General features: G+C 35.1%; 1 protein-coding gene across 1 annotated transcript in view; it reads right to left on the bottom strand.

Moving 5' to 3' along the window:
* Positions 1-27,309, bottom strand: part of LOC307179823 (A disintegrin and metallopeptidase domain 3-like) — a 110,555-nt gene that overhangs the window by 41,311 nt on the left and 41,935 nt on the right. The window contains 6 exon segments of the mRNA XM_079909476.1: positions 1,976-2,162; positions 7,178-7,317; positions 17,118-17,199; positions 18,292-18,458; positions 18,694-18,765; positions 26,959-27,021. Of these exon segments, the coding sequence (XP_079765602.1) occupies positions 1,976-2,162; positions 7,178-7,317; positions 17,118-17,199; positions 18,292-18,458; positions 18,694-18,765; positions 26,959-27,021 (711 nt within the window).

Below are 27,309 nucleotides of genomic sequence, written 5' to 3'. Positions count from 1 at the left end.
CCAAGTGATGATTGGAAAAAGGAGGCATATTGAGAGTGGACACACAAAGAAATTCTTTGGCAGAGGTAAGGATTGTTTTGACCTTAGTGCAAAGTATTCAGGTGCTTGTTAAGTATCTATGTATTACACTCTTCATCCATATTTCCTGTATATATTTCATATATATTATATATCACAGTGAAATAATGGAATGGTATAAATATTTACTGCTAAACAAAAGTGGGCAGAGTTTACTATAGAGAGAGCTGTACTAAAATATATTTTAAAGAAAATTATAATTAAATGGGAGATTATTTCTGAAGGAAACTTCGACATACAAAAACACTGATAAAAAGGAATGGAAGGTAAAATAAAGCAACTATTTTCTGAATAAATTCTTCATAGTACTTTCTAATGTAAAGAAATGAAATATTTTACAAGAGTATTTTACAGGAAAGTTAATTGGGTTGTAAACACTGTGATCTGGGAGGAAGGTGGCCCAGATAGATGTTTACCATTAAACATCTATGGTAAAAATACAAAGATAATCACTAAAGGAAAATAAACAGTACATATAGACTAAATCACTAAAAGAAATACTGGAAGAAAGGAAAACAAAATAAACAGATTCAACAAAAATTCAATTAAGAAAAAATGTGGCAAATTGGATATAGAAAATATAAAAATTTTGAGACCAACTAAAATTATAAAAATATGCAATCTAGAGGAGCATAAGAAAAGTAAATGTAATGAGGTATCCTGGAAAAGATCCTGGGACAGAAAGAGGCCATTAGGTAAAAACAAAGGAAATCTGAATAAACTATGGACTTTAGTTAATTTAAAAATATGTAAAAATATTAATACAATAATATTTGAGTTAATCTTATAAATCAAGGACAGATTGAATAATAAATTACAACCTAAGGTAAATACTGAACTTAATAGTAAAGAAAACCTAAATGAGAATAGAGAAATATCAGGGAAATACTAATTTAAGGAAGCTAGTGTGTGCATAGATATAGACATAAAATATGTATACAGATATACAGATATATACCAGACCAAATAGATGTTAAAACAGAAATCAACATTAGAAATAAAGAGATTCAGTCTTTGAAGGTAAAGTATTAAATTTCTAGGAAGGTACAACAATTGTAAATAAATTTACACCATATAAAAGAAATACAAAATATATAAAATATGAATTGAGTAAATGATAATGAGAATTAGGCAAATCCAACTGTATAGTTGGAGATATCAATATTATTTCTCGAGTGCTGAGAGTTCAGGCAAACAAAATTAGTAAAAATATACAGAAGATTTGAGTCATTCACTTAAAAATTATAATGCAATCAGATTATACAGATTTTAGCTCCTAACAATTAGAGCTTACATCTCAGCAAGCAAATATGAAACATTAAAATAATCACCGCACGAGTATATGAAGGCAACAACAACAAAATGCAATGATTAGCTATCTTACCAAGCACAAATGAAAAACAAGAAGACAAATAGCAAAAAGTTAAATATAACAACAAACCAAGGATTGTGATTAATCCAATTCTGCGAAACGAAGTTAAAATAAATGAGGCTCTATACATGCAAGAACTGGAAGTAGGAGACGAGGAGGTGAACGACAGCATACATTTAATAACTCAGTGATCCAATTCAGGCACTTTGGAGGAATTCAGGGATGATTTAGGTGATAATTATACTACTGTTGGAACTGATGTTTATGACACAGAAAGGTGGGTAATGTTTACACAACAAGGAAAATCTACTTCTTTAACCACACTGCACTTACCCCAAACTTAAATTCTTCAAATGTTTCAAATTCAGGATGAGCCAGTTATCACATGCCTTGTATCTCCCCATCTTAGCTATTTGATAAAATGGTGCAACATTAAAAAAAAAAGTCCTCTCACTTATATCACAACTATATTTATAAGACTACAGAAACAAATCTTTAGATAAGCTATTAATGTTTCTCACCAACCTCTGGCCCACCACAATCACATTGCTCTGGCGGTTCCAAAACTCCATTGCCACAAACTGAAACTCTTCCTTGTGGAACCACTTTTGAAACTGTTCGATTCTGAAGACATTCAAATTCAGGCTGTGAAGCTGTATGTTTGAATTCACCCATGCTGCAACTGCTGAGAAACTTTACACCACGGGAACGTCTGAAATTAAATTATATTCCTCAGTTAAAAGGAATAAAATCAGTATAATAATTATAATAATATAAATAATAACAAAATATAATAATATAATTATTATTATATTGGGTATTATTAAATTATATTATATTATATATTATTATATAATTATTATAATTATGATGGTGTTGTCAATAATAATGAAAATAGTAAATAGTAAGACATACTTAAACATTGCTTTTTGTGTGCCAAGCACTGTTTTGTTTAATATATTCTAAATCATGTAACCTTAACATCCTCTACTTAAGAAACTGAAACATACTAGGAATAATATGGAAAAATGAAGGAATAAACAATGGTGGACTGTGTTAATTAAAAGTCAGAATTATTTGTACTTTGGTAACAAAATTAATTAATTAAAATATCTCAACACTGAGTATATAGAATGTATAAACCCTAGATTCTTTTTATTTTGATATTTTTATATTTCTAAGTGCACTGTTTAATGGGCTTTTGTTTAAATTTGTAACAGTCTCTATGAGATTAGAGAAATGATACAAAAGTACGAAAACCAAATTTTGTTTCCTGAAATGGTTGAGTAAGTTGCCAACGGGAGATCCTGATTACTCTAAATATTTTAATGTATAACTCTTACATAGTAATGAATTCTCTGAAATCACACCTTCAATATCAGGAAATAATGATACGGCGCTAAAATCTAATCCTCACATCACATTCAAATTTCCCCTTCATCACGGTATTGGCACTTCATAGCAAAAGGATCCCGTTCAAAATCAACACTGCATTTAGTTCTCATGTCTCCTTAGCTTAGTTGATTACAATTTTTGTAGAATTTCATGACAGTGAAACATTTTATAATTACAGGCTGATTATTTGGTAAAATGTCCCTCAATTTGGGTTTATGAAATGTTTCCCCATAGTTAGACTGAGGTTATGCATCTTGGCAACCTCATCACAGAAGTGTTGCTGACTCTGCTCCATTGCATCCTAACAGACAGCACATGATTTCAACTTGTTATATTTTTGGTAAAAATCACTTTGGTCAGTTGATTAAGGTGTGTCTGCCAGTCTTCACTCTAACATTTCTTTCCTTTCTTATCACTTAATAATTATTTGAAGAGAAGTTTTATGTAAAATCTCATTTCTAATCACATTTTCAATTCATTCATGTATTTACATGAATATGGAATCATATCTTCGTATTACACTCAGTGGGTTATAATCCATTACAAACATTACAAATGACTTTCAAATTGTCCCAGATTTGCCTATGGGGAGCCCCTTTCAAACTGCTTTGTGTCCCTGTGACAAATCTCCATAATCCTTTGAACGCCTCCTTATACTCTGACACAAATGTTCCAGGCTTGTTTGCTTTTGTCTGTCTTAGCCCTGGAATCAGGTATATGATGTCTCCAACTTTGTTCTTCTTTCTCAAGATTGCTATGGCTATTCAGGGTCTTTTGCTATCAAGAACTGCCTGTTTGTTATAGGTCCATGAAACCCAGGAACACAAGCTCCCCTGCCACTAGGGCTACATGATCAACAGGTGACTCCAAGGCAGCAGCCACAAAAAATAGTGCACCAGGCACCTGTAGAAGCTCCTCTATGGAAGACACTGGCACTCTAGGGTACAGCAGATAGAGAGTCCAGTGATAGCACTCGCCCTCTGCAGTCTCTGGAAAGGATCACAGTCAGTTGTTGGATTTGTGTTTAACTAGAAACCTGATTCTCATGCAGCAGTTATGAAGGTAAGCTAAAAGACTTCTTTCACAGAAAGACTGCAATTCTGGTTCTAGGGTCTGTTTGCTGTGCCATGCAGGTGGCAACCAGCTGAAACTTTCTCCGTGGGTTACCGTCCTGTGGTACCCATAAGCATAAGTCCTGCTGGCCACCGAGCCAGGTGGTCTACACATGTTCCCTGGAAGCAGCAACAAAATTCAGGGCGCCGGACAAGGTTGTAATGTCCTTTCTGAGAGACGCCGAGGAGCTGGAGCAAGGAAGGGGGAGGGTGAACAGTTATGCCCACTGGCCTCTGCTTGTTGAGAGAATCACCGTTGGTCCCAAGATGTGAGCCAAACAGTCAGCATGCCCCTGAGGCAGACGCTCCTGGACAAGTAAATGGGCCACTTTCACAGAAAATCTGGGGTGTGTTTCAGTCTGCTACCCGTGCAGTGCCCTGGCGTGACAGCTCGCCATGAACTACCTCTCCAATCGTTACTGTTACAGTCCCAGGGGACCCAGGAACGCAAGTCCCTCTGGGCACCAGAGCCGGGCCATCAGGGGGTGTCTCCTGGGCAGCAGCCACAGAAACTAAAGCAGCAGAAGCCTGTACAAACTCCCCTCCTGGAGATACTGGTTCTCTGGAACATGGCAGATGGAGGCCTTGAAGATAGTTCCCATCCTCCAAGGCCTCTGAAAAAGATTACAGTATGACTTCAGACATGGGTTTCATTAGAAACCTGCCCCTAGGCCACAGCTATGAAGATAAGCTAATAGGCCTCTTTCACAGAAAGATTGGGTTCCTAGGATGTGGCCTCTCGCTGCGACCTGGGGGTCGTAGCTGTTTAAGAAAACTTGTTCCATTGTTTTACAGTTTTGTGGGAACTGTGAGCTTAAACCCAGCTGGCCGCCAGAGCCCAGTGATCTAGAGGTGGCAACCTGTGGGTGGCAACCGCAAAAACTGGGGTGCCAGGGGACGGTGCAAGCTCCTTTCCAGGAGAATCCAGCAGGCTGTAGCGAGGTAGAGGGAGAACACAAAGGTGGCATCCACCAGCCTCCATCCCCAGAGAGTACCTTAGCAGGCTTCTAGATGTGTGTTCAGTTAGAGGCCTGACCTTCCAGCCAACACGTTAATATGAGAAAATAAGCCTCTTTGGCATAAAGACTGGGTGCCTCTCAATAGGCCACAGAGGTGGCAAGTGAGTTCAAAAGTTTTAAGATCTCTTTCTTGGTTCACTATAGCCTTATTTGGCTCACATGTGCAAGTCCAATTGTCTTTCACAGCTAGATGTTTGGGGGTTCATCTCTCAGTTGCAGGTCTTACCGGTTAGGGTATCCAATGAGTGTTCAAATCCTTCACCCCTCAGAGAGAATCTCTAGGTTTGAGTTCCCTCCCAATTGTGGGTCACCTTGCTGGGGTTAGGAATTATGGTGAGATTGGTTCTTAGCCTTTCCTACCCTCTTCGATGTCGTTTCTTCTCATTTGCCCTCTGTGTAGGTGTCTTGTGTGTGTGTGTGTGTGTGTGTGTGTGTGTGTGTAGGTGTCTTGAGCATGCTTTCTGGTTTTTTCTGAGGAAATTGTTCCATGCGTAGCCATAGAGTTGGCTTGTCTGAGGGTGGACAGAAGTTCAAGTTCTTCCTAACTCACCATCTTGAACCAGAACCTCTATAAATCTTGACATCTCTCTTCCTCTCAGTCTTATGAAACTGCTGTAGATTATTATGAGAATCATTATTTACCAAATACTGTTGCCAAAGTGCTCCAGGTCTCTGCTCAAAACCTGCCAACGTGCACATTTATCAGGAGTTAACATAAATCTTTAAGGCAAAGGGTCCAGAGATAAGAAAGGAAGCTACAAACAAACAAAACAGATGGAACCAGCTGGGACCAAGATGGCGAGGAATCTGACCTCCAACAGACCCTGAGTCTCATTATACACTGATTTTACTATATTAGTTTATTAAATGACACACCTACCAGTGCCTATAAATGGCCACTAAGGAACAAAAAGGATTAATAAAAGGGGGCTCCCCACTTCCTCAAAACAGCCCTGCCTCTGCCCTTGTGGACTAACGCATATGCCTCCGCATCATCAGCCTCACTCTTCCAGCCTTTGTCCTTACTCTTTAAAAGTAAATCCCTCTCACCACATGGGTGAGAAGTTGATCTGTGAACTTAGTTGCTTCTCCATTCCTTGCCCACTGAGGAGAGTTTGTGCTATGTCGATGGATCTCAGCTTCGGTTTCGTTACTCTGTTTCTTGAATAAAACAAAAAAAGAACTCTCCCCTGCCCAGGCAGAGAGCCTAGGGTCTATAGGACTTAATTCAGTAACAATATTACTATATTGCTGTTCTTTCTGATATATTTAACATTCATGTTACAAACTATATTATATTATCCATACTGCATAAATCAATTAAAATGTGTTTTTTAAAATTTATCATAAAATCCCAATTTCCACATCATGATTGCTTGCTCAGGCTCTTTCCTACATTTCCTATTACCTCCTGGACTTCTTCCTCTGACTCATGGTTCCTTAGCCTCTTTGTATTTTACTTTCCTTTTTTGTTTTTTTAAATGTCTATGCCTTTAACATTCTTCCTTATAGTTTCAGCCATTTCTTTTGTTTCTTTGTTTTATCCCTCCCCCAAGCCCTTTTTTCCAGTCTTTTGAGCTCTTAAAATTTTTTGCTATCCAAGTATCACTTCACTTGCTTTCCCTGAAAAGTTTTCAACAAGTTCTTCACATGACTAGATTTATTTCTTCTCTTTCAGGTCCTAACATAAGTTTTGCCTCATAGAAAACTTCCTAGACCACTTTATCAGAAAGTTTCTCCTCCCCATGTATTCCCTATTTATTTCCCTCCTGGCACTTATCATAAGCTGTTTAAATCTTGTTTATTCTTATTTCAACTGTTTAAGTTTCTGCCCTGATGGACTAATATAAGGTATATAGCTTTTTTCTATCTCGCTAATCATTTATATGACAAACACAATACTTGTGACACAGTACATACTTTAAAATTTTTTTGATAGAATGAATGAATTTCACCTCAAGGTTCTAGCACTCCACACAAAGGCATCATCAATGACTCCATACTATAGCACTGAATATAGAACTATGAAGCACATTTTCTACAATATCCAATACTCATTCCCTTTAATAAGCTTTAAAATAACTTGTATGTATTTAATAAAAATATTCTTATTCAAGTTATACTGAGAGAAATTATTCATCAAGAAATGTAAGAAACACCTCCCAAAAGAAGACAAAGATTTGATAAAAATAACATCTTACATTGCTTCAGGATTCATTATGCATGTAGTTCCTGGACAGTAACAACTGTAGATGTCATTATTATATGTTAATCCCAGGTTAATTCCAAGCAACTGTGCCAAAACAACTGAAAATGCCTCTAAGGTTATCATCTTTGGATACTAAATAGAAATGAAAAACAGAATGGTTGCTTAAGTTATTTTTTCAACCCTTGGTCTTTTCATGTAATTGTGGCCATATTACCTAAATGTAAATACTAATTTAATAAAGTAGTATACCAAAGATCTTAAGATTTTCTTAAGAGCATTTTACAAAGTTAAATTTTGTTATTCTTTTTGAGTAATAGTACTTTCAACCCAAATGGCATTGATAAATAACAAAATAAGATTAATCATATGTTTTCATGACACATTACTGGTTTAATTCTAATAAACTTAAAAAAATATTTCGAGAAGATTAATCATTGTTTCAGTAACTATATCACTTTTAATGTTAACACTGAAAAATACACAGCTTCTTAAGGGTTTAACTGACAATCAGTTTTGATGTCAAAAATAGTTTTAGGAGAGAAAATCAAACATTTTTTTTCTAAAGGCAGAATACTTATATTAAAAAACTAAAACTTCAGAAGTAGTGATACTTCTGATATAAGTGATACACACAAAGCCCTGGTTGGTAATCAATGACGTTTTTAACTATCTCCATAGTTTTGCCTTTTCCAGAATGTCATAGAGTTGGAATAATACAGTGTGTGGCCCTTTAAAATTGGCTTCTTTCACTAACCACTTTACTTTTAAAATTCCTCCACATCTTTTAATTGCATGATGGCTAATTTTTAAAATACTGAATAATATTCCGTTTTATGGATTAACTCCAGTTTCTCTATCCATTCACCGATTAACAGACATCTTGTGTGATTTCAATTTTTGGCAATTATAAATAAAGTCGCTATACATAGTCATGTCTGAGGAGTCTGTGGATGTAAGTTTCCAACTAATTTTTGTAAATGGTATAGAGGACAGCTGCTGGATCATATGGTAAGGCAATATTGAAGTTTATAATAAATTGCCAAATTGTCTATCACAGTGGCTGTACCATTTTGTATTCCCATCAACATGAATGCGACTACCTGTTGCTCCAAATCCTCACAATATTTGGTATCATTAGTTCTGCATGCAAGTACAAAGCTGAATAAGAATGGTAGGTTACATTCTTGCCTTGTTCCGAATCTTAGTAGGAAGCATTTCATTTCTAAACATTAAGTTTGATGTAAGCTGTATTGTTTTTGTAGACAGTCTTTCTGAAGTTGAGGAAGTTGCTTCTATTGCCACTTTGGTGAGTTTAATCATAAATTGTGTTGAAATTGTCAAATGTGTTTTCTGCATCTATCGATATAATCAAATATTTTCCATTTTAGCTTATTGATAGGATCAATTAAATTAATTGATTTTTACATGATTATCCAGCCCTAAATATCTGAAAAATTCCAGATATAAATATCAATAGAGAGATATAAAATATTATAAAAAGAAATTCTGTGGTAAAGTAAAATCAATAAACAAACATTTACTGGAGGTCTTCAAAAGTAAACTTGGTCAGGCAGAAGAAAAATCAGAAATGAAGACAGGTCATTTGAAATCACTTTTTCATGGGAGCAAAAACCAAAAACAAAATGTAGAAAAAGAGACAAGCTTATGGACTCTAACAAATAGAGCAATACATGCATTATGGGTGCCTAAGAAAGAGAAGAGAGAAAAGAAAGGGACAGAGGGCTTATTTGAGGAAATCACTGACACAAACTTTATAAATCTGAGGACATGCAGATTCAAGAAACTCCATGACTAGGAAAATCAAGAGATCTCCGGAGAAACATAATGTAATAAAACCACTCTAAGTCAAAGATAAAGGGATAAATCTTGAAATCAACAAGAGAAAATGAATTGTCAGTTATCAGGGAGGTCTCAAGGTTATTATCGGATTTCTTAGCTGAAACATTACAGCCCAGAGGTATTGGGAAAAATACATTCAAAGTGCTGAAAGAAAGAATCTGTCAATCAACAATACTGTATCCAGTAAAACTGTCCTTCAAAAAATAATGAAGACTTTTCCAGGAAAGCTGTGGGGGTTTATTACCAACTGACCTGATGTATAAGAAATGAGAAAGGGTGGTCTTCAAGGTTAAAAGGAAGGATGCTCGATAGCAACATAAGGCCAAAAGAAAACTATAAAATCCTCTAATGAAGGTCAGTACATGGATAAACATACTAGCTTATATCTTCATAATTTTGGTGCACATATGCACTTTTAACTCCTGTATAAAATTTAAATGGCAGAACTAATATCTATGCAATAACATAAAGAGAAGGATAGAACTGTAAAGGAATAGAGTATATGTATGTAATTGAAGTGAAGTTGTTATCAGTTTTTCAGTTTAAAATTATAAAATTGAGATATTCTTAGTAATTGCATAACTAACCATAACCAAAATATCTACAATATACACAAAAGGAAAAGACAAGGGAACCAATGCATTTCACAATTTAAAAAATCAATGTAACACAAAGTAAGGCAGAAAGAGAAGATGAAAGGGACAAAAAGCTACAGGATATAAAGAAAAAAATTAACAAAACGGCAAAAGCTCTTCCTATTAGTAATTAATTTAAATGTAAATGAATTAAACTCCTCAATTAAAAGACATGTATAGGCTAAATAGATTAAAAAACAGGATTCAACTATGTCACTTTAGATCTGAAGACTCACACAGGTTGAAAGGTTATGGATGAAAAAGATATTCCATGCAAATAGTAACCAAAAGAGGGCTGGGCATGGCTATACTAATATCAAACAAAATATACTTTAAATTCAAGACTGTTAAAAGAGACCAGGAAGAACATTTCATAATGATAAAAGGGTCACTTCACCAAGAAGATACATCATTTAATATTTATGCACCAAACATTACAGCACTAAATATACGAAGCACCTCTTGACCAAATTGAAAGGCTAAATGGACAGCAACATAATAGACTTTAATACTTCACTTTGAATAGTGGACAGAACAATCTGACAAAAGATATTACGTAAATAATGGACAACAGGATAGACTGACTGGTCTTAACTGACATGTGGAACATCCCATCCAACAACAGCAGAACTCATGTTCTTCTCAAGTGCACACAGAAATGTCTCTAAGGTAGACCACTTGTTAGGCTACAGAACAAGTCTGTCAACTTTAAAATATTGAATTTATACAAAGCATATTTTTCTGATGCTGATGGAATGAAACTACAAATTAGTAAGAAAAGTAGAACTTGAAAATCTGCAAATTTGTGGGACTCCAACAACACACCATTAAACACCAATGATTCCAAAGAAGAAATCACAAAGCAAAGTTACAAAATATGCTGAGAAAAAAGAAAATGAAAATACAATATATCCAAACTTATGGGATCCAGTAAAAGCTCTGTTAAGAGGGAAGTTTATGGCAGTAAACAAATACATTAAAAAAGAAGAAATATCTCAAATGAAAAAACATGAGTTTACACATCAGAGAACTAGAAAAATAGGAACAAACTGAACTCAGAAAGATAGAAACTCAGACAGAAAGAAAGAAATAATAAAGTTCAAAGCAGGGATAAATAGAATTAGAGAAGAGAAAAAAAATGTAACAAAAAGTTAATTCTTTGAAAACATCAGCATAATTGGTAAACTCTTAGCTAGATTAACTGAGAAAATAAGAGATAAGGCTCACATGACTAAAATAAAAAACAAAAAAGCATACACAAGTCAATACCCTTTTTATGATTAAAAATCCTCAACAAACTAGGAATGTAAGAAAACAACCTCGGGACTTCCCTGGTGGCACAGTTGTTAAGAATCAAGCCCTGGTCTGGGAAGATTCCACATGCTACGGAACAAATAAGTCCATTTGCCACAACTACTGAGCCTGCGCTCTGGAGCCCATGAGCCACAACTACTGAGCCTGTGTGTCACAACTGCTGAAGCCCATGCACCTAGAGCCCATACTCCACAACAAAAGAAGCCACTGCAACGAGAAGCCCGCAAACCACAATGAAGTGTAACCCCTGCTCGCTGTAACTAGAGAAGCCTGCGTGCAGCAACAAAGACCCAATGCAGCCAAAAATAAATAAATAAATTAATTAATTAAAAAAAAAGAAAACAACTTCCACATAACACAGAGCATGGAGAAAAGAACATAACTAACATTACACTCAATGGTGAAGTCCTAAATGTTTTTCTTCTAATATTATGAGCAAGGTAGGGTACTCACTCTTGCCACATCTGTTTAATATAGTATAGGAAGATCAAACCAGAGCAATTAAGCAATAAAATAAATGAAAGGCTTCTATCTTGAAAAGAAGAAAGTAAAATTATTTCCATTTGCAGATGATATGGTCCCATATGTAGAAATCCACAAATATTCCACATAAAAGAAACTGTGAGAACTAATAAATGAATTCAGCAAAGTTGCAGGATACAAAATCAGCACAATTGATTGTTTCTATACATTAATAATGAATAATCTGAAAAAATATAACAAAATGATTTCAGTTACAATAACATTAAAAAGAGCAAAACACTTAGGATTGAACCTATCTAATGAGATGAAATACCTGCACATAGACACTGCAAAACATGGCTGAAAGTAAGTACAGAAGACACAAATAAGTGGAAAGACATTCCATGATCATGGACTGAAAGGCTTAACATTGTTAAGATGTCATTACCACCCAAAGCAATCTGTAGATTCAATGAAATCCCTACACAATCCCAATAGCATTTGGGGGGCAAGAATAGAAACAAATAATCTCAAAATTCATATGGAATCTCAAGGGACGTGAATATACATAAATTTTTTGAAAAAGAAGAACAAAGTTGGAAGACTCAGATTTCCTGATTTTAAAACATATTACAAAGCTCTAGTAATCATAAGAGTGTGGTATTGGCATAAAGATATATAAATTGAATACAATAGAGAGCCTATAAATAAAACATCATGTATATGGTCAAATGACCTATGACAAGGGTGCCAAGACCACAAAATGGGGAAAAGGACAGTTTCTTCAACAAGAATACTCAATGGAGAAAAGACTGTCTCTTCAAGAAATGGTGATGGGAAAATTAAGTATCCACATACAAAAGAAAGAGTAGGACCCTTATATTACACCATATACAAAAATTAACTCAAAATGGTATAAAGATCTAAATGTAAGACAGCAAACTGTGAAACTCCTGGAGGAAAACATGGGGAAAAACTTCACAATATTGGGTTTGACGAAGATTTTGTGGATATGATGCAAAAATCACTGACCTCAGGGGCAGAAATAGACAAACAGGACTAAGCCAAACTTAAACCTTTGTTCTTCAAAAGGCACAATCAACAGAATGTAAAGGCAATCTACAGAAGGGAAGAAAATATTTGCCAATCATTCATCTGATAAGGGGTTAATATTCAAAGTATAAGAACTCCTATATTATCAAAGATTAGCAAACTGAATTCAACAATGCATTAAAAAAATCATACACCATGATCATGTAGGATTTATCCCAAGGGTGAAAGGATGGTTCAGTATCCACACATCAATCCATGTGATACACCACTTTAAAAATTTCAAAAAGAAAAATGATACAATCCTCTCAACAGAGGCAGAAAAAGCCTTTGACAAAATTCAACGTCCATTTATGATAAAAACTCACCACAAAGTGGGTATACAGGGACCATACCTCAACATAATAAAGGCCATATATGACATGCCCACAGCTCAGTTGTGAAAATCTGGAAGTATTTCCTTTAAGATCAGGAATGGGATAAGGATGCCCACTCTTACTACGTTTACTCAACATAGTATTGAAAGTCCTTCCCACAGCAATCAGACAAGAAAAAGAAATTTAAAAATCCATTTTTGAAGAGAAGAAGTAAAATGGTCACACTGTTTGCAGATGACATGATACTATATAGACAGAATCCTGAAGACAGACCCCCAAAATTACTAGAGGTCACCAATGAACATGCTTAAGTTGCCAGATAAAAATTAATTTACAGAACTATGTTGCATTTCTATAAACTAACAACAAACTATCTGAAAGAGAAATTAAGAAAAACATCCCATTTACAATCACATCACAAAGATTAAAATATCTATGAATAAATCTAGCTAAGGAGAAAAAAGACCTATCCTTGGAAAACCGTGACACTGATGAAAGAAACTGAATACAGCTCAAATAGATGAAATTATATACTGTATTTAAAGATTTGAAGAATGAATATTGTTAAAATAACCATATAGCACAAGACAGTACAGATGCACTGCAATTCCTATCAAAATACCAATGGCATTTTTTACAGAACCAGAGTAAACAATTCCAAAATGATTATGGAAACACAAGAGTCTGAATAGCCAAAACAATCTTAAGAAAGAAGAAAGTTAGAGGTACCACACTGCCTGATTTTAAACTTTACTACAAAGCTAAAGTAATCAAAACAGTATGGTACTGGGACAAAAACAGACCCATAGTTCACTGGCATAGAATAGGAGAGCTCAGAAATGAACCCACAATTATATGGGCAATTAATCTCTGGTAAAGGAGGCAAGAATATATAATAGGGAAAAGACAGCATCTTCAAGAAATAATGTTGGGAAAACTGGACAGCTACATGCAAACGAATCAAACTGGACTACTCTTACATCCTGCACAAAAATAAATTCAAAACAGTTTAAAGACTTGAATGTAACACCTGAAAACACAAAACTTCTGGAAGAACACACAGGCAATAAGCTCTTTGACATCTTAGTAACTTTTTGTATCTGTCTCCTTTGACAAGAAAAACAAAAGGGAAAAATAAACAAATTAGACTACATCACACTTAAAAAGCTTCTGCAGAGTAAAGAAAACTATTAACCAAATTAACAGGACACCTACTGAATGGGAGGAGATCATTGCAAATGATATAGCTGATTAGGGGTTAATATTAAAATTACACAAAGAACACACACAACTCAACACTGAAAAAGCCAACCCAATTAAAATATGAGCAGAGGATCTGAATAGACATTTTTCCAGAGAAGACACACATATGGCCAACAGGCACATGAAAACATTCCTAAACATCACTAATCATCAGGGAAATGCAAATCAAAACCGGAATGAGATATCATCTCACACGTGAGAGAACTGCCATTATCAAATAAAAACAACCCACAACTATTGTTGAGGATGTGGAGAAAAGGGAATTCTTGTGCACTCCTTGTGGGAATGTCAGTTCATGCTGCCACTATGGAAAACAGTACAGAGATTCCTCAAAAAATTAAAAATAAAATTACCATATGATTCAACAATTCCACTCCTTGGTATTCACCATAAGAAAACAAAAGCACTAAAGGAAAAAATATATGCACCCCTATGTTCATTGCAGCATTATTTATGATAGTCAAGGTATGGAAGCAACCTAAGTGTCCATCAATAAAAGAATGGATAAAGAATAAATATATGTATACACACACACACACACACACACACACACACACACACACACACACACACACTGGAATACTACACAGCCATAATAAAGGACATCTTGCCATTTGAGACAACATGGATGGACCTAGAGCATATAACAGTAAGTATAACATGTCAGACAGAGAAACACAAATACTGTACAATTTAACTTATATGTGGAATCTAAAAACAAATGAAAAAGCATAACAAAGCAGAAACAGGGACTTCCCTGGTGGCACAGTGGATAAGACCTTGGGCTCCCAATGCAAGGGGCCCGGTTCAATCTCTGGTCAGGGAACTAGATATCACATGCATGCTGCAACTAAGAGTTCGAATGCCACGACTAAGGAGCCTGTGTGCCGCAACTAAGGAGCTGGCAAGCTGCAACTAAGGACCCCGGGGGCTACAACTAAGGAGCCTGCCTGCCGCAACTAAGACCCAGTGCAACCTAATAAGTAAATATTTTTTAAGAAAAGAATTATTATTAAAAAAATTGCTGAAACAGAGTTACAGATACAGAGGACAAACAGGTGGCAGCCAGAGTGGAGGGGTTTGGGTAAGGAAAGAAAAGGGTGAAATAGATTAAGAGATACAACTTCCAACTGCAAAATAAATGAGTCACGGGCACAAAATGTAGTTTGGGGAATACAGTCAATAACTATGTAATATCTTTGTACGCTGACATGTCATTTCTAGAGTTATTGTGGTGATCATTTTGAAGTGTATAGAAATATCGAATTACTACGTTGTGTTAAAGAAACTAACATAGTGTTGTAGGTCAATTATAATTCAAAACAAACAAACTCATACAAAAGAGACTAGATTTGTGGGTACTGGGAGTGGGGGTTGAGAGGAGGGGGAACTGGATGAAGGCAATGCAAAGTTACCAAAAAAAAAGGAACTCCTATAGCTCAACAACAAGAAAATCAAATAATCCAATTAAAAAATGGGCTAAGGTCTTGAATAAATCTTTCTCCAGAGATGATATACAAAACACCAAAAAGCATATGAATAGATGCTCAGTATCACTAGTGATCATAAAAATACAGTCAAGGGGCTTCCCTGGTGGCGCAGTGATTGGGAGTCTGCTTGCCGATGCAGGGGACATGGGTTTGTGCCCTGGTGTGGGAGGATCCCACGTGCCACGGAGCGGCTGGGCCCATGAGCCATGGCCGCTGAGCCTGCACGTCCGGAGCCTGTGCTCTGCAATGGGAGAGGCCCGCATACCACAAAAAAAAAAAAAAAAAAAAATACAGTCAAAACCACAATGTGATATCACCTCATACCTATTACGATAGCTAACAACAACAAAAAAAACAACTGTTAGTGAGGATGTAATGAATAAAATATATTCTGTGAAATGCTGGTGGGATTATAAAATGGTGCAACCACTATGGACATCAGTATAATGATTCCTCATAATATTAAAACAGAAATACCATATGATCCAGCAAACCCACTTCTGGGTAAATGTACAAAATAACTGAACTCTATCTCAGAGGAATATTTTCACCCCCATCTCCCATGTAAAGTGCAGCATTATTCATAATAGCCAAGATATGGAACCAGACTAAGCGGTCATTGACATATGAATGCATAAAGAGAATGTTTCTATATATGGATAAATGTATACTATGATAGGATTTATATATATAATTCATATAAATATATGTATATAAATACGAAATATCATTCAGCAATACATAGAATGAAATCCCACCATTTCAAAAATATGGATGAACCTGGATGTATTATTTTAAGAGAAATAAGCCAGACACAGAGAGACAAATATTGTATGATCCACCTTATATGTGGGATCTAAAAATATCATACTCACAGAAGCAGGCAGTAGAATGGTGCTTGCCACAGGGTAGAGGTGTGGAATATGGGGCCTCGTTGGTCAAAGGGTACAGACTTTCATTTAAGCAAGGTGAAAGTTCTGAACATTTGTTTCACAACAATGTAAATAGACAACACTACTGCACAGTGCACTTATAATTGTTAAGATGGTCAATTTTATGGGATATGTATTTTACCACAATAAAGAAAACGTTTAAAAATGATAACACTTGAGGATTAAAGTAAAAAATAAAGCACTATAGGGCTTCCCTGGTGGCGCAGTGGTTGAGAGTCCGCCTGCCGATGCAGGGGACACGGGTTCGTGCCCCGGTCCGGGAAGATCCCACATGCCGCGGAGCGGCTGGGCCCGTGAGCCATGGCCGCTGAGCCTGCGCGTCTGGAGCCTGTGCTCCGCAATGGGAGAGGCCACAACAGTGAGAGACCTGTGTACCGCAAAAAAATTAAAAATAAAAAAATAAAGCACTATAAAAAATATTAATTTAATAAAATGGTAGATATACTATATGTACTTCTGTTCCTTGAAGTGGATATTAAATTTCAAACTGTGATATAGTTACTGGAGAGATGGGAATAAAATGCATACCAGAGCAATTCCTGCAGCAAACTTTGGATCGCATGCCATTCCATGATATGTTGCTCCCACATAATTAGGATGGTCCCTATAACTAAATAATAAAATTTTTCTTGTGGATAAACGCACTTTAAATTTTTAAAAACTTAATGATCTTTTAAGAATTGGATTCCTCAATAATGCTGCTGCTTTCTTTTAGACATGAATATTATGTATCATGTCTAATGCTTTCAATCATTTTGTATTTAGGTAATCTCCCACAGTGCCTACAAAATTAAGTTCTAAAGGCAACTTTAGCATCGTATGATACACAGCTTAAAATCCAGCAGTGCCTAATCCTTCCAGAAATTAATCACCACTGTTGTCAACACTGGATGGATATAATGCAAAGACATAAAAGTCAGGGTAGATTACTGCCATGATTTGCAGGTTGTAAAACCTTAGACTGCGTGAAAAGTGTTGGATTGGACAGAATGAGAAAGACAATACGCAGCACAGTCACTAGGAAAAAGAGAGATGGGATGTATTCTGTCCTCACACATTTCAGTCCTTAGTTAATGCTGCTCCTCCACCCCCAAGCCTGACCTTAAATTCCACAGAGACACCCAGAGATTCATAAATATATTCCATATTGCTTAAGATCTTCAGAATCGTGTTTCTGTTTTTTCCATCGAAAATAGTCAAACTAGTAAAATAAAAATCTATATAAAGACTCGTGACAGTTACAGTGCAAGCAGTTAAACAGCTACACTTTAGGTCAGGATAGAAATACCATTAGGTCACCACATTACCATACTTATGTTTTCCAGTGTAACCAGCTTTACATGCAATTATTGCATTCTGTTAACTAATGTATGCTTTATTTAATGTTAAAATGCTGGTTTCAATTATCTACCTCTGAGAAAATCTTTAAAACCATAGAGGCCCTATGTTTTCCCGAGGCTTTACATATTATCAGTTCTTTAAATTTCCATAGGTAAGCAGCTCACTCTGAGGATAATGGCCTACAATGCTTTCGTGTCTTACATTTTATTAGATTTTTACAGCTTGCATTTTGCCAACAGTACCCACATAATCTATTTTTGAGATGTCTTGTCATCATAAATAATAAATTTTGTATATAATTTTCATGGTTAACTTACAAGTAATTTGATAAACTTTATACCAATGAAAACAAATCACTTACATTAATAAGTATGCCATATCATGGGACATTTGAAGTAAAAATTTTTCTCTCCATGACACAAATCTTTGTAGAACTTCATTAGCATCCCCATTAGTTGAAATCTTATTTTGATCTGACCAGAGCTCCAGAGAAGTTAATGTAACCAACACTTTAAGCTGAGAATACATCTGAAAACAGAAGATACATGATATATGGTTTTAGGTAATCATAAATGTAACACTATATCTCTCTATGTAATGTTAATATATTCGATTTACTAATTTTTAGAGATGAAATCCATCGGTGGAAGAAACTAGTTGGTAGGACTATATAGTTTATAAAAGTGCATATGCTATTTATTCAAACAATGCTACTGTATTAATATGAATGTTTCTTATTTAAATATGAAACATAAATACTCACAGTGTTGATGAGACTAAAGATACGGACAACTTTCTCAGATGCAAGGGCCACTTCAGAGCCCATATAATCACACTGAAAGGCAAATTTTGTTTTTTAATCACTAATAAAAATGACTAAACTACCACGTTTCAATGGGTATAAAAATGTTAAAATAATGCAGTGCTCAAGTGAAAGGACAAAAGCAGAATTAAGACTTATCACATGCTTAGTAAGTTCTAGATTTAAGCCTAGGGACATTACATATTAAAATGTGATGGTGATGAGTATCTTCTTCTTTATGCATGTAGTTATTTAGGATCAAAAGTTAAGGTTCCAAGACTGGTTCCAAGATAGTTCACTGTTAGTCTATAGAAATGCAACTGATTTCTTGCCTAATAAGGGCAAGAACCAGGACTCAAATCTCTAACTAAACTCCTAAGTCTTTTTTGCCTGCTCAACTGTGTTGCCATCTTTTGTCTTCATTCCCATAAGACAACATGACTGTATATCCTGGAGAAAAACATGTACTTTCTAAACACAGAGCTCTGAGCACTACATAGTGAACAATTTCAAGAACATGTCTTCATTCAAGGGAAAAAAAATCACAACATTTTTCACTGAAACATTTCTAATTTTGTGTGTACACGTATTTCTAAGCTTACTTATAATTAATGGTAGAGCAACTATATATATACATATATATATATATACACACACACACATATATAATTTAACAAATTTAGATATAGAAAATTACAATCATAGTGAGGGATTTTTACATAGTTCTCATAATTGTTAATAGCTCAAGCTGACAAATTTACAACAAGCAGCAAATTTACAGCAAAAATATTAAAGGTTTTAAAAACTCAAGCAAGCTTTGATATAATATGCATATATACAAGCTTATATAAAAAATGAGAGGGATATTTTTAAAGTATACCTGAAAGTTTTATATAAATTGACTCATATTAGGCCATAAAACATCAGAATAGAAAACACAGTATCACTTAGCTCACATCATCCAACCACAATGCAATCAAGTGAACTTGATTGTAAACTTGATAAAAAGTATTTCAATGATGTTATTTTTACTTAGATGGATAACTTGATTGTGGATATATATGATCTTATTCTATGTAAATGCACACTGAAAAAAAGCTACAAATGCAATTTACAACTTACTTTCACACGGAGACAGCACAAGTAACAAAGGGAAATAGTATTAATAAATCTGAGTAGAGAGAATATAGCTGTTCTTTGTATTATTCCTATTCCTGTTTCCAAATACAATATTTAAAAACAGAGATAAAATAAAGATACTTTCAGATGAACAAAAACTGAATTCAAATGAATTACTACAGGTTAAACAGAAATATCAGAAAAACCAACCTGTGAGAAGGAGAAGAAATGTAGAGTTTGGAAATAGTAAATATGAAATATGTTTTTCCTTTCCTTAATTTCTTTAAACAACAATTGGATATTTAATGTAAAATAATTTATTTTGTGGTTGATTACACAAGAAGAAATAAGACAGACTACAATAATATCACAAGGGGTTACACAGGATTTTACTGATGAAACATGTTTACATTTAAAAAAATATATTATTGAAGTGTAGTTGATGTACAATATTATATAAGGTACAGATGTACATCACAGTGACTCACGATTTTTAAAGGTTATACTTCACTTATAGTTGTTATAAAATATTGGCTATATTCCCTGTGTTGTGCAATATATCCTTGTAGCTTATTTGCTTTATACATAATCGTGGATACCTCTGAATCCCTAGCTCTATTGTGCTGCTCCCCATTCCCTTTTCCCAATGGTAACCACTACTTTATTCTCTACATCTCTGAGTCTGTTACATTTTTTTTATATTCCTAGTTTCCTTTATTTTTTAGATACCACATATAAATGGTATCATACATATTTGTCTTTCTCCCGGTGACTTATTTCACTTAGCATAACAGAGCCTCCAAGTTTATCCATCCTGTTGCAAATGGCAAAATTTCATTACTTTTTATGGCTGAGTAGTATTCCATTGTGTGTGTGTGTGTGTGTGTGTGTGTGTGTGTGTGTGTGCGTGTGTGTATCACATCTTTATCCATTCATATGTTGATGGGTATTTAGGTAGCTTCCATACCTTGGTTATTGTAAATAATGCTGCTATGAACACTGGGGTGCATGTATGTTTCCAATTAGTATTTTCATTTTTTTCAAATATATACCCAGGAGTATAATTGCTGCATCATATGTTAGTTCTATTTTTAATTTTTTGAGGAACTGCCATACTGTTTTCTACAGTGGTTACATCAATTTACATTCCCTCTAACAGGTGTACAAGGGTTCCTTTTTAACCACATCTGTTATTTGTGGCCTTTTTGATGATAGCCATTCTGATAGGTGTGAGGCGACATCTCATTGTGGTTTTGATTTGCATTTCTCTGATAATCAGTGATGCTGAGTATCTTTTCATGTGCCTGTTGGCCATCTGCAGGTCTTCTTGGGAAAAAATGTCTATCCAGTTCTTTTACCCATTTTTTTTTAATCGGGTTGTTTTTTGATATTGCGTTGTATGAGCTATTTATATATTTTGGATGTTAACCCTTTATCAGTCATATAATTTGCAACTATTTTCTCCCATTCAGTAGGTTCACTTTACATTTGTTTATGGTTTCCTTTGGTGGGCAAAAGCTTTTAACTTTAATTAGGGACCATTTGTTTATTTTTTTCTTTTGTTTTCTTTGCCCAAGGAGACAGATGAAAAAAACCAAAACAAAACAAAACAAAAAAACATTGCTATGATTTACGACAAAGAGTTTTCTGCCTATATTTTCTTCTAGGAGTATTATGCTCTCCTGCCTTACATGAAGTCTTTAATCCATTGTGAGTTTATTTTTCTATACTGTGTGAGAAAATGTTCTAATTTCAGTCTTTTACATGTAGCTGTCCTGTTTTCCCAGCACCACTTATTGAAAAGACTGTTTTTTTCTCCATTGTATATTCTTGCCTCTTTTGTTGTAGATTAATTGACCATAATTGCATGAGTTTATTTCTGGGCTCTTTATTCTCTTCCAGTGATCTATGTGTCTGTTTTTGTTCCTGTATCATACTATTTTGATTACTGCAGATTTGTGGTATAGTCTACAGTCAGGAAGTGTGATGCCTCTCTCTGTTCTTCTTCCTCAGCACTGCTTTGGCTATTCGCAGTCTTTTTTGTTTCCATACAAACTTTAGAATTATTTTTTCTAGTTTTGTGAAAAATGCCATTGGTATTTTGATAGGGATTACATTGAATCTGTAGATTGCCTTGGATAGTATGGTCATTTTAACAATAGTAATTCCTCCAATCTATGGAAACAGTGTATGTTTCCATCTGTTTGTGTACAGGTCTTTCACCTCCTCGGTTAGATTTATTCCTAGGGAGTATTCTTTTACATGTAGTGGTAAAATGAGATAGTTTTCTTAATTTTTCCTTCTGATAGTTCACTGTTAGTCTATAGAAATGCAACTGATTTCTGTATATTAATTTTGCATCCAGAAACCTTATGAAATACATTGATGAGCTCTCCTAGTTTTTGGCGGTGTCTTTAGGATTTTCTATGCATAGTGTCATGTCATCTGCAAACAGTGACTATTTTACTTCTTCCTATCCAAGTTGGATTGATTTGATTTCTTTTTCTTGCCTGATTGCTGCGGCAAGGACTTCTAATACTATGTGGAATAAAAGTTGTGAGCAAGGACATGTTTGTCTTGTTCCTGATCTTAGAGGAAGTGCTTTCAGATTTTCACCATGAAGTATGATGTTAGCTGTGGGTTTGTGCTAATATGAGCTCTATTATGTTGAGGTATGTTCCCTCTATGCCCCCTTTCTGGAGAGTTTTTCTCATAAATGGAGGTTGTATTTTGTCAAAAGCTTTTTCTGCATCTATTGAGATGAACATCTGTTTTCTTATGTGGCTGTTGGCTATCTGTAGGTGTAACGCACTGATTTTTCGGTGGATATTGAAAAATCCTTGCATCCCTGGGATAAATTCCACTTAATCATGGTGTATGACCCTTTTAATGCCTTGTTGGAATTGGTTTGCTAATATTTTGTTGAGGACTTTTGCATCTATGTCCATCAGTGGTATTGGCCTGTAATTTTCCTTTTTTGTGATATCTTTGTCTGGTTTTCATACCAGGGTGATGCTGTTCTCGCAGAATAAGTTCAGAAGGGTTCCTTCCTCTCCAATTTTGTGGAATCATTTGAGCAGGATAGATGCTAACTCTTCTCTTAACTGTTTGGCAGAATTCACCTGTGAAGCCATCTGGTCCTGGACTTTTGTTTGCTGGGAGTTTAAAAATTACTGATTCAAATTCATTACTGGCAATTGTTCTGTTCTTATTTTCTATTTCTTCCTGGTTCAGTCTTAGGAGATTGAACATTTTTAAGAATTTGTCCATGTCTTCTAGGTTGTACATTTTATTGGCATACAGTTGTTCACTGTAGTCTCTTATGATCTTTTGTATTTCTGTGGTGTCAGTTGTAACTTCTCTTTCATTTCTGATTGTACTGATATGGGCCCTCTCTCCTTTTCCTTGATGAGTCTGCCTAAAGTTTTATCAATTTTGTTTATCTTTTCAAAGATTCAGCTCTTAGTTTCATTGGTCTTTTCTATTGTTCTTTTATACCTATTTCATTTATTTCTCTTCTGTTCTCCTTATGCTTTCTTTCCTTCTACTAATTTTGAGTTTTATTTGTTCTTCTTTTACTAATTCCCTTGGCTGTAAGGTTAGGTTGTTTGAGATTTTTCATGTTTTCTGAGACAAGCTAGTGTCTCTATAAACCTCTCTCTCAGAATTGCTTTTGCTGTGTCTCAGATTTTTGGATCACTGTGTTTTGCTTTTCATTTGTCTCCAGGAAGTTTTTATTTCCTCTTTGGTTCTACAGTGACCCATTGGTTGTTTAGTAGCATATTGTGTAGCCTTCATGTGTCTGAGGGTCTTTTGCAGTAGTTTTCTTGTAGTTCATTTCTAGTCTCATAGCATTGTGGTCAGAAAAGATGCTTGATATGAATTCAATTTTCTCAGATTTACTGAGGCTTGTTTTATAGTCTAGCATGTGATCTATCCTGTACAATGTGCCATGTGCAGTTGAAAAGAATGTGCGTCCTGCAGCTTTTGGATGGAATGACCAATATATCCATTTGGTCAAATGTGTCACTTAAGGCCTTTTATTCCTTACGGATTTTCTGTCTGGATGATCTGTTCACTGATGCAAGTGGGGCACTAAATTCCTACTGTTATTGTGTTACTGTCAATTTCTCCCTTTATGTCCATTGATATTTGCTTTACAGATTGAGGTGTTCCTATGCTGGGTGCATGTATATGTACAATTGATATATCTTCTTTTTGGATTGATGCCTTGATCATTATGTAGTGTCCTTCTTTGTCTCTTGTAACAGTCTCTTTTTAAAAACTATTTTGTCAGATATAAGTATGTCTAACCTGTCTTTCTTTTGATTTCCTTTTGCATGGAATACCTTTTTCCATCCCCTCCCTTTCAGTCTGTGTGTCTTTAGATCTGGAGTGACAGTCTTGCAGGCCATACGGGTCTTGTTTTTGTATCCATTCAACCACTCTATTTCTTTTTTTATTGGAGCGTTTAGTCCATTTACATTTAAAGTAATTATTGATATGTGTGTTCTGATTTCCATTTTGCTAATTGTTTTGGACTTGTTTTTAGTAAGTCTTTTTTGTTCCTTTCTTCTTCTTTTGTTCCCTTTTCATATGATTTGAAGACTATCTTTAGTGTTATGTTTGGACTCCTTTTACTTTTGTGTATTTGTATCTAGTATAGGTTTTTGGTTTGCAGTTACTGTGAGGTTTTTATAAAGATATAGATATATAGATATGAATGACTGTTTTAAGTTGCTGATCTCTTAATTTCAAACACATTTTAACAACCATGCATGAATACTCTCCTCCCCTCACAATCACTGTTTTTAATATCTTATTTTACATCTAATTGCTTTATGTATCTCCTTATTCCTTATTCTGGATATACGTGATTTTGTTAAAAGACATAAGTCTTTTAACTTTCCTTCCAGCTTTGCATGTGAGATGATATCCTACTTTTACTGTATGTTTGCTTTTACTAATGAGCTTTTTTCTTTCATAATTTTTATGTTTCCAGTTTCTGGACCTGGCTTTTTTCTTAAGCAAAATTGTTTTGACATTTCTTGTAACACTGGTTTTGTGTTGCTGAACTCTTTTAGGTTTTGCTTGTCTGTATAGATTTGGATCCCTGTATCAAATTTGAATGAGAGCCTTGCTGCATACTGTATTCTTGGTTGTAGGTTTTTCACTTTCAACACATTAAATATATTGTGCCACTCCCTTCTGGACTGCAGAGTTACTGCTGTAAAGTCAGCCGATAGCCTTATGGGAATTCCTTTTTATGATATTTGTTGTTTTCCTTTTCCTGCTTCCAATATTCTCTTTTCATCTTTAATTTTTGTCATTTTTATTACTATATGTTTTGGTATGTTCATCTTTGGGTTAATCCTATATGGACTTTCTGGGCTTCCTGGATCTGGATATCTGTTTCATTTCCCATGTGAGGGAAGTTTTCAGCTATTATGTCTTCAAATATGTTTTCAGTTCCTTTCTCTCTCTCTCTTCTCCTTCTGGGACCCCTAAAATACAAGTATTAGTGTGCTTGACGTTGTCCCAGAGGTCTCTTAAACAGTCCTCCTTTCCTTTCATTCTTTTTCCTGTTCCACATCTGTAATTTCCATTACTCTGTCTTCCAGCTCATTGATCCATTCTTCTGTATCATTTAGTCTACTATTGATTACTTCTAGTGTATTTTTCATTTCAGCTATTGTATGCTTCATCTATGTTTGGTCATTCTTTATATTTTCTAACTCTTTGCTTAAAATTTCTAACAATGCTCTTGCTCTGTGCATCCATTCTTCTGTCAAGTTCTTTGATCATCTTTACGAGCACTACCCTGACCTCTTTCTCAAGTATGTTGCCTATCTCCACTTCACTTAGATCTTCTTGTGGGCTTTGATCTTGCTCCTTCATCTGGAACGTGTTCCTCTGTAGCCTCATTTTGCCTAAGTTAGTATTTGTATGTTTATGTACCTGATAAGTTGGTTGTGTTTCCTAATGCGAGAGTGGCCTTTTGCAGGAGACCTCCTTTGTGTTCCAGCAGCGTTCTCCACTCTCTTCACCTGTGGTATAGACTCAGGTGGTTCCCCAATGTGGGCTGTGTGGGTCTTCCTGTTGTGGCAGGCTGACTATGTGGGAAGTCTGGTGGGTTTGCTTGGCCCCTGGTTCAGGTGGTTGCCAGTGCTGCCTCAGGCACAGGCTGCCAGCTGCTGGTTGTCAGGACCAGGTCATAAGGCAGCTGACTGTGAAACTCCAGGGGGCTCTGGGGATAGTGCTGGCTCGCTGCTGTATGGAGTCAAGGTCCAGAAGACTCCAGGGCTGTAGCCCTCCCACTGGTGGGTGAAGCCAAGTCCTGGGGTTCCTGCCAGTCTACTGGTAGGCAGAGCTGGGTCCTGGAGTCTGGTTGCAGGGCCCAGGGGTCCCAGAGCTAGTGTCATATCATTATTTCCTGTTAATACTTTTATAAAAACTATTTAAAGATCTGAATATTTCCTTTTATGCCAAAAATCTAGAACATCATGAAACTCATTGAGAGACTTATACAAAATTACTAGTGATAACGGACAAAGCAAGTTTTTTCGTTAACTTGCTGCCTGCCCATAAGTTTTTGCTAAAACTAATTGTATAAACAAAAAGTTCCATAATCAAATATGTTCCTATGAATTATTCTTCCTATTTTTTAAAAATGGAATTTCCAACAGAGAACCCAAGCAATTACACAGCATAAAATAATCTTATAAAAGATAATATTTAATAAAAGGATCTTCAATTGAGTAATAAATGAAATAACTTATTTTAAAATGGAAATTGATTTAAGGAAGAGTTTCACCACAATTTTGGGTGGATCCAGAAGTATATGCAACTAGTTATAATCCAATAGATTACAGTGCAATACAATCCTCCCTTACATATGAAGTTTTACATTCTTTCTATTAAATATTGGTATTGATTCCCCCATGCCAATGGAAAGGCAATTGACAACATTTTTTATGTACTGCTATACTGAGATACAGATTTTGAACAGAGTGACGTATATCTGCATTGCAAATAAAGATTCTTTTACATATCCCCTTTCAATTTAAATACAAAAAAGATACAATGAAATATATCAATAATGCATACCAAGGCTTTATCCATAATGACTTGTATTTTCAGAACTCTTTTCAACAGCACACCAGAATTTTTCTGCAAAACAGAAAACATGAATTAAATAAAACATTTAAAAATTTTTACATTGTTTGTAATTATCATGTATATTATATAATTATATACATACAGACACACACACACACACATACAGAGTTATAGATAGATACACAGACAGAAAGATAGAGAGATATAGGTAGATAGATAGTTAGGTGGTAGATACATATACAAATACACAAAGCTATAGATATTAGAGAAATAAGAGGATTGATGCCCACTGAGTAAATAAGCTGGTGAGATTCTGTATGAAAATTTTAGGAACAAATC

This window comes from Stenella coeruleoalba, assembly GCF_951394435.1.
Source record: "Stenella coeruleoalba genome assembly, chromosome: 21".
Lineage (NCBI taxonomy): Eukaryota > Metazoa > Chordata > Mammalia > Artiodactyla > Delphinidae > Stenella > Stenella coeruleoalba.
The sequence above is the reverse complement of the archived record's forward strand: the minus strand, read 5'-3'. Positions and strand labels throughout refer to the sequence as shown.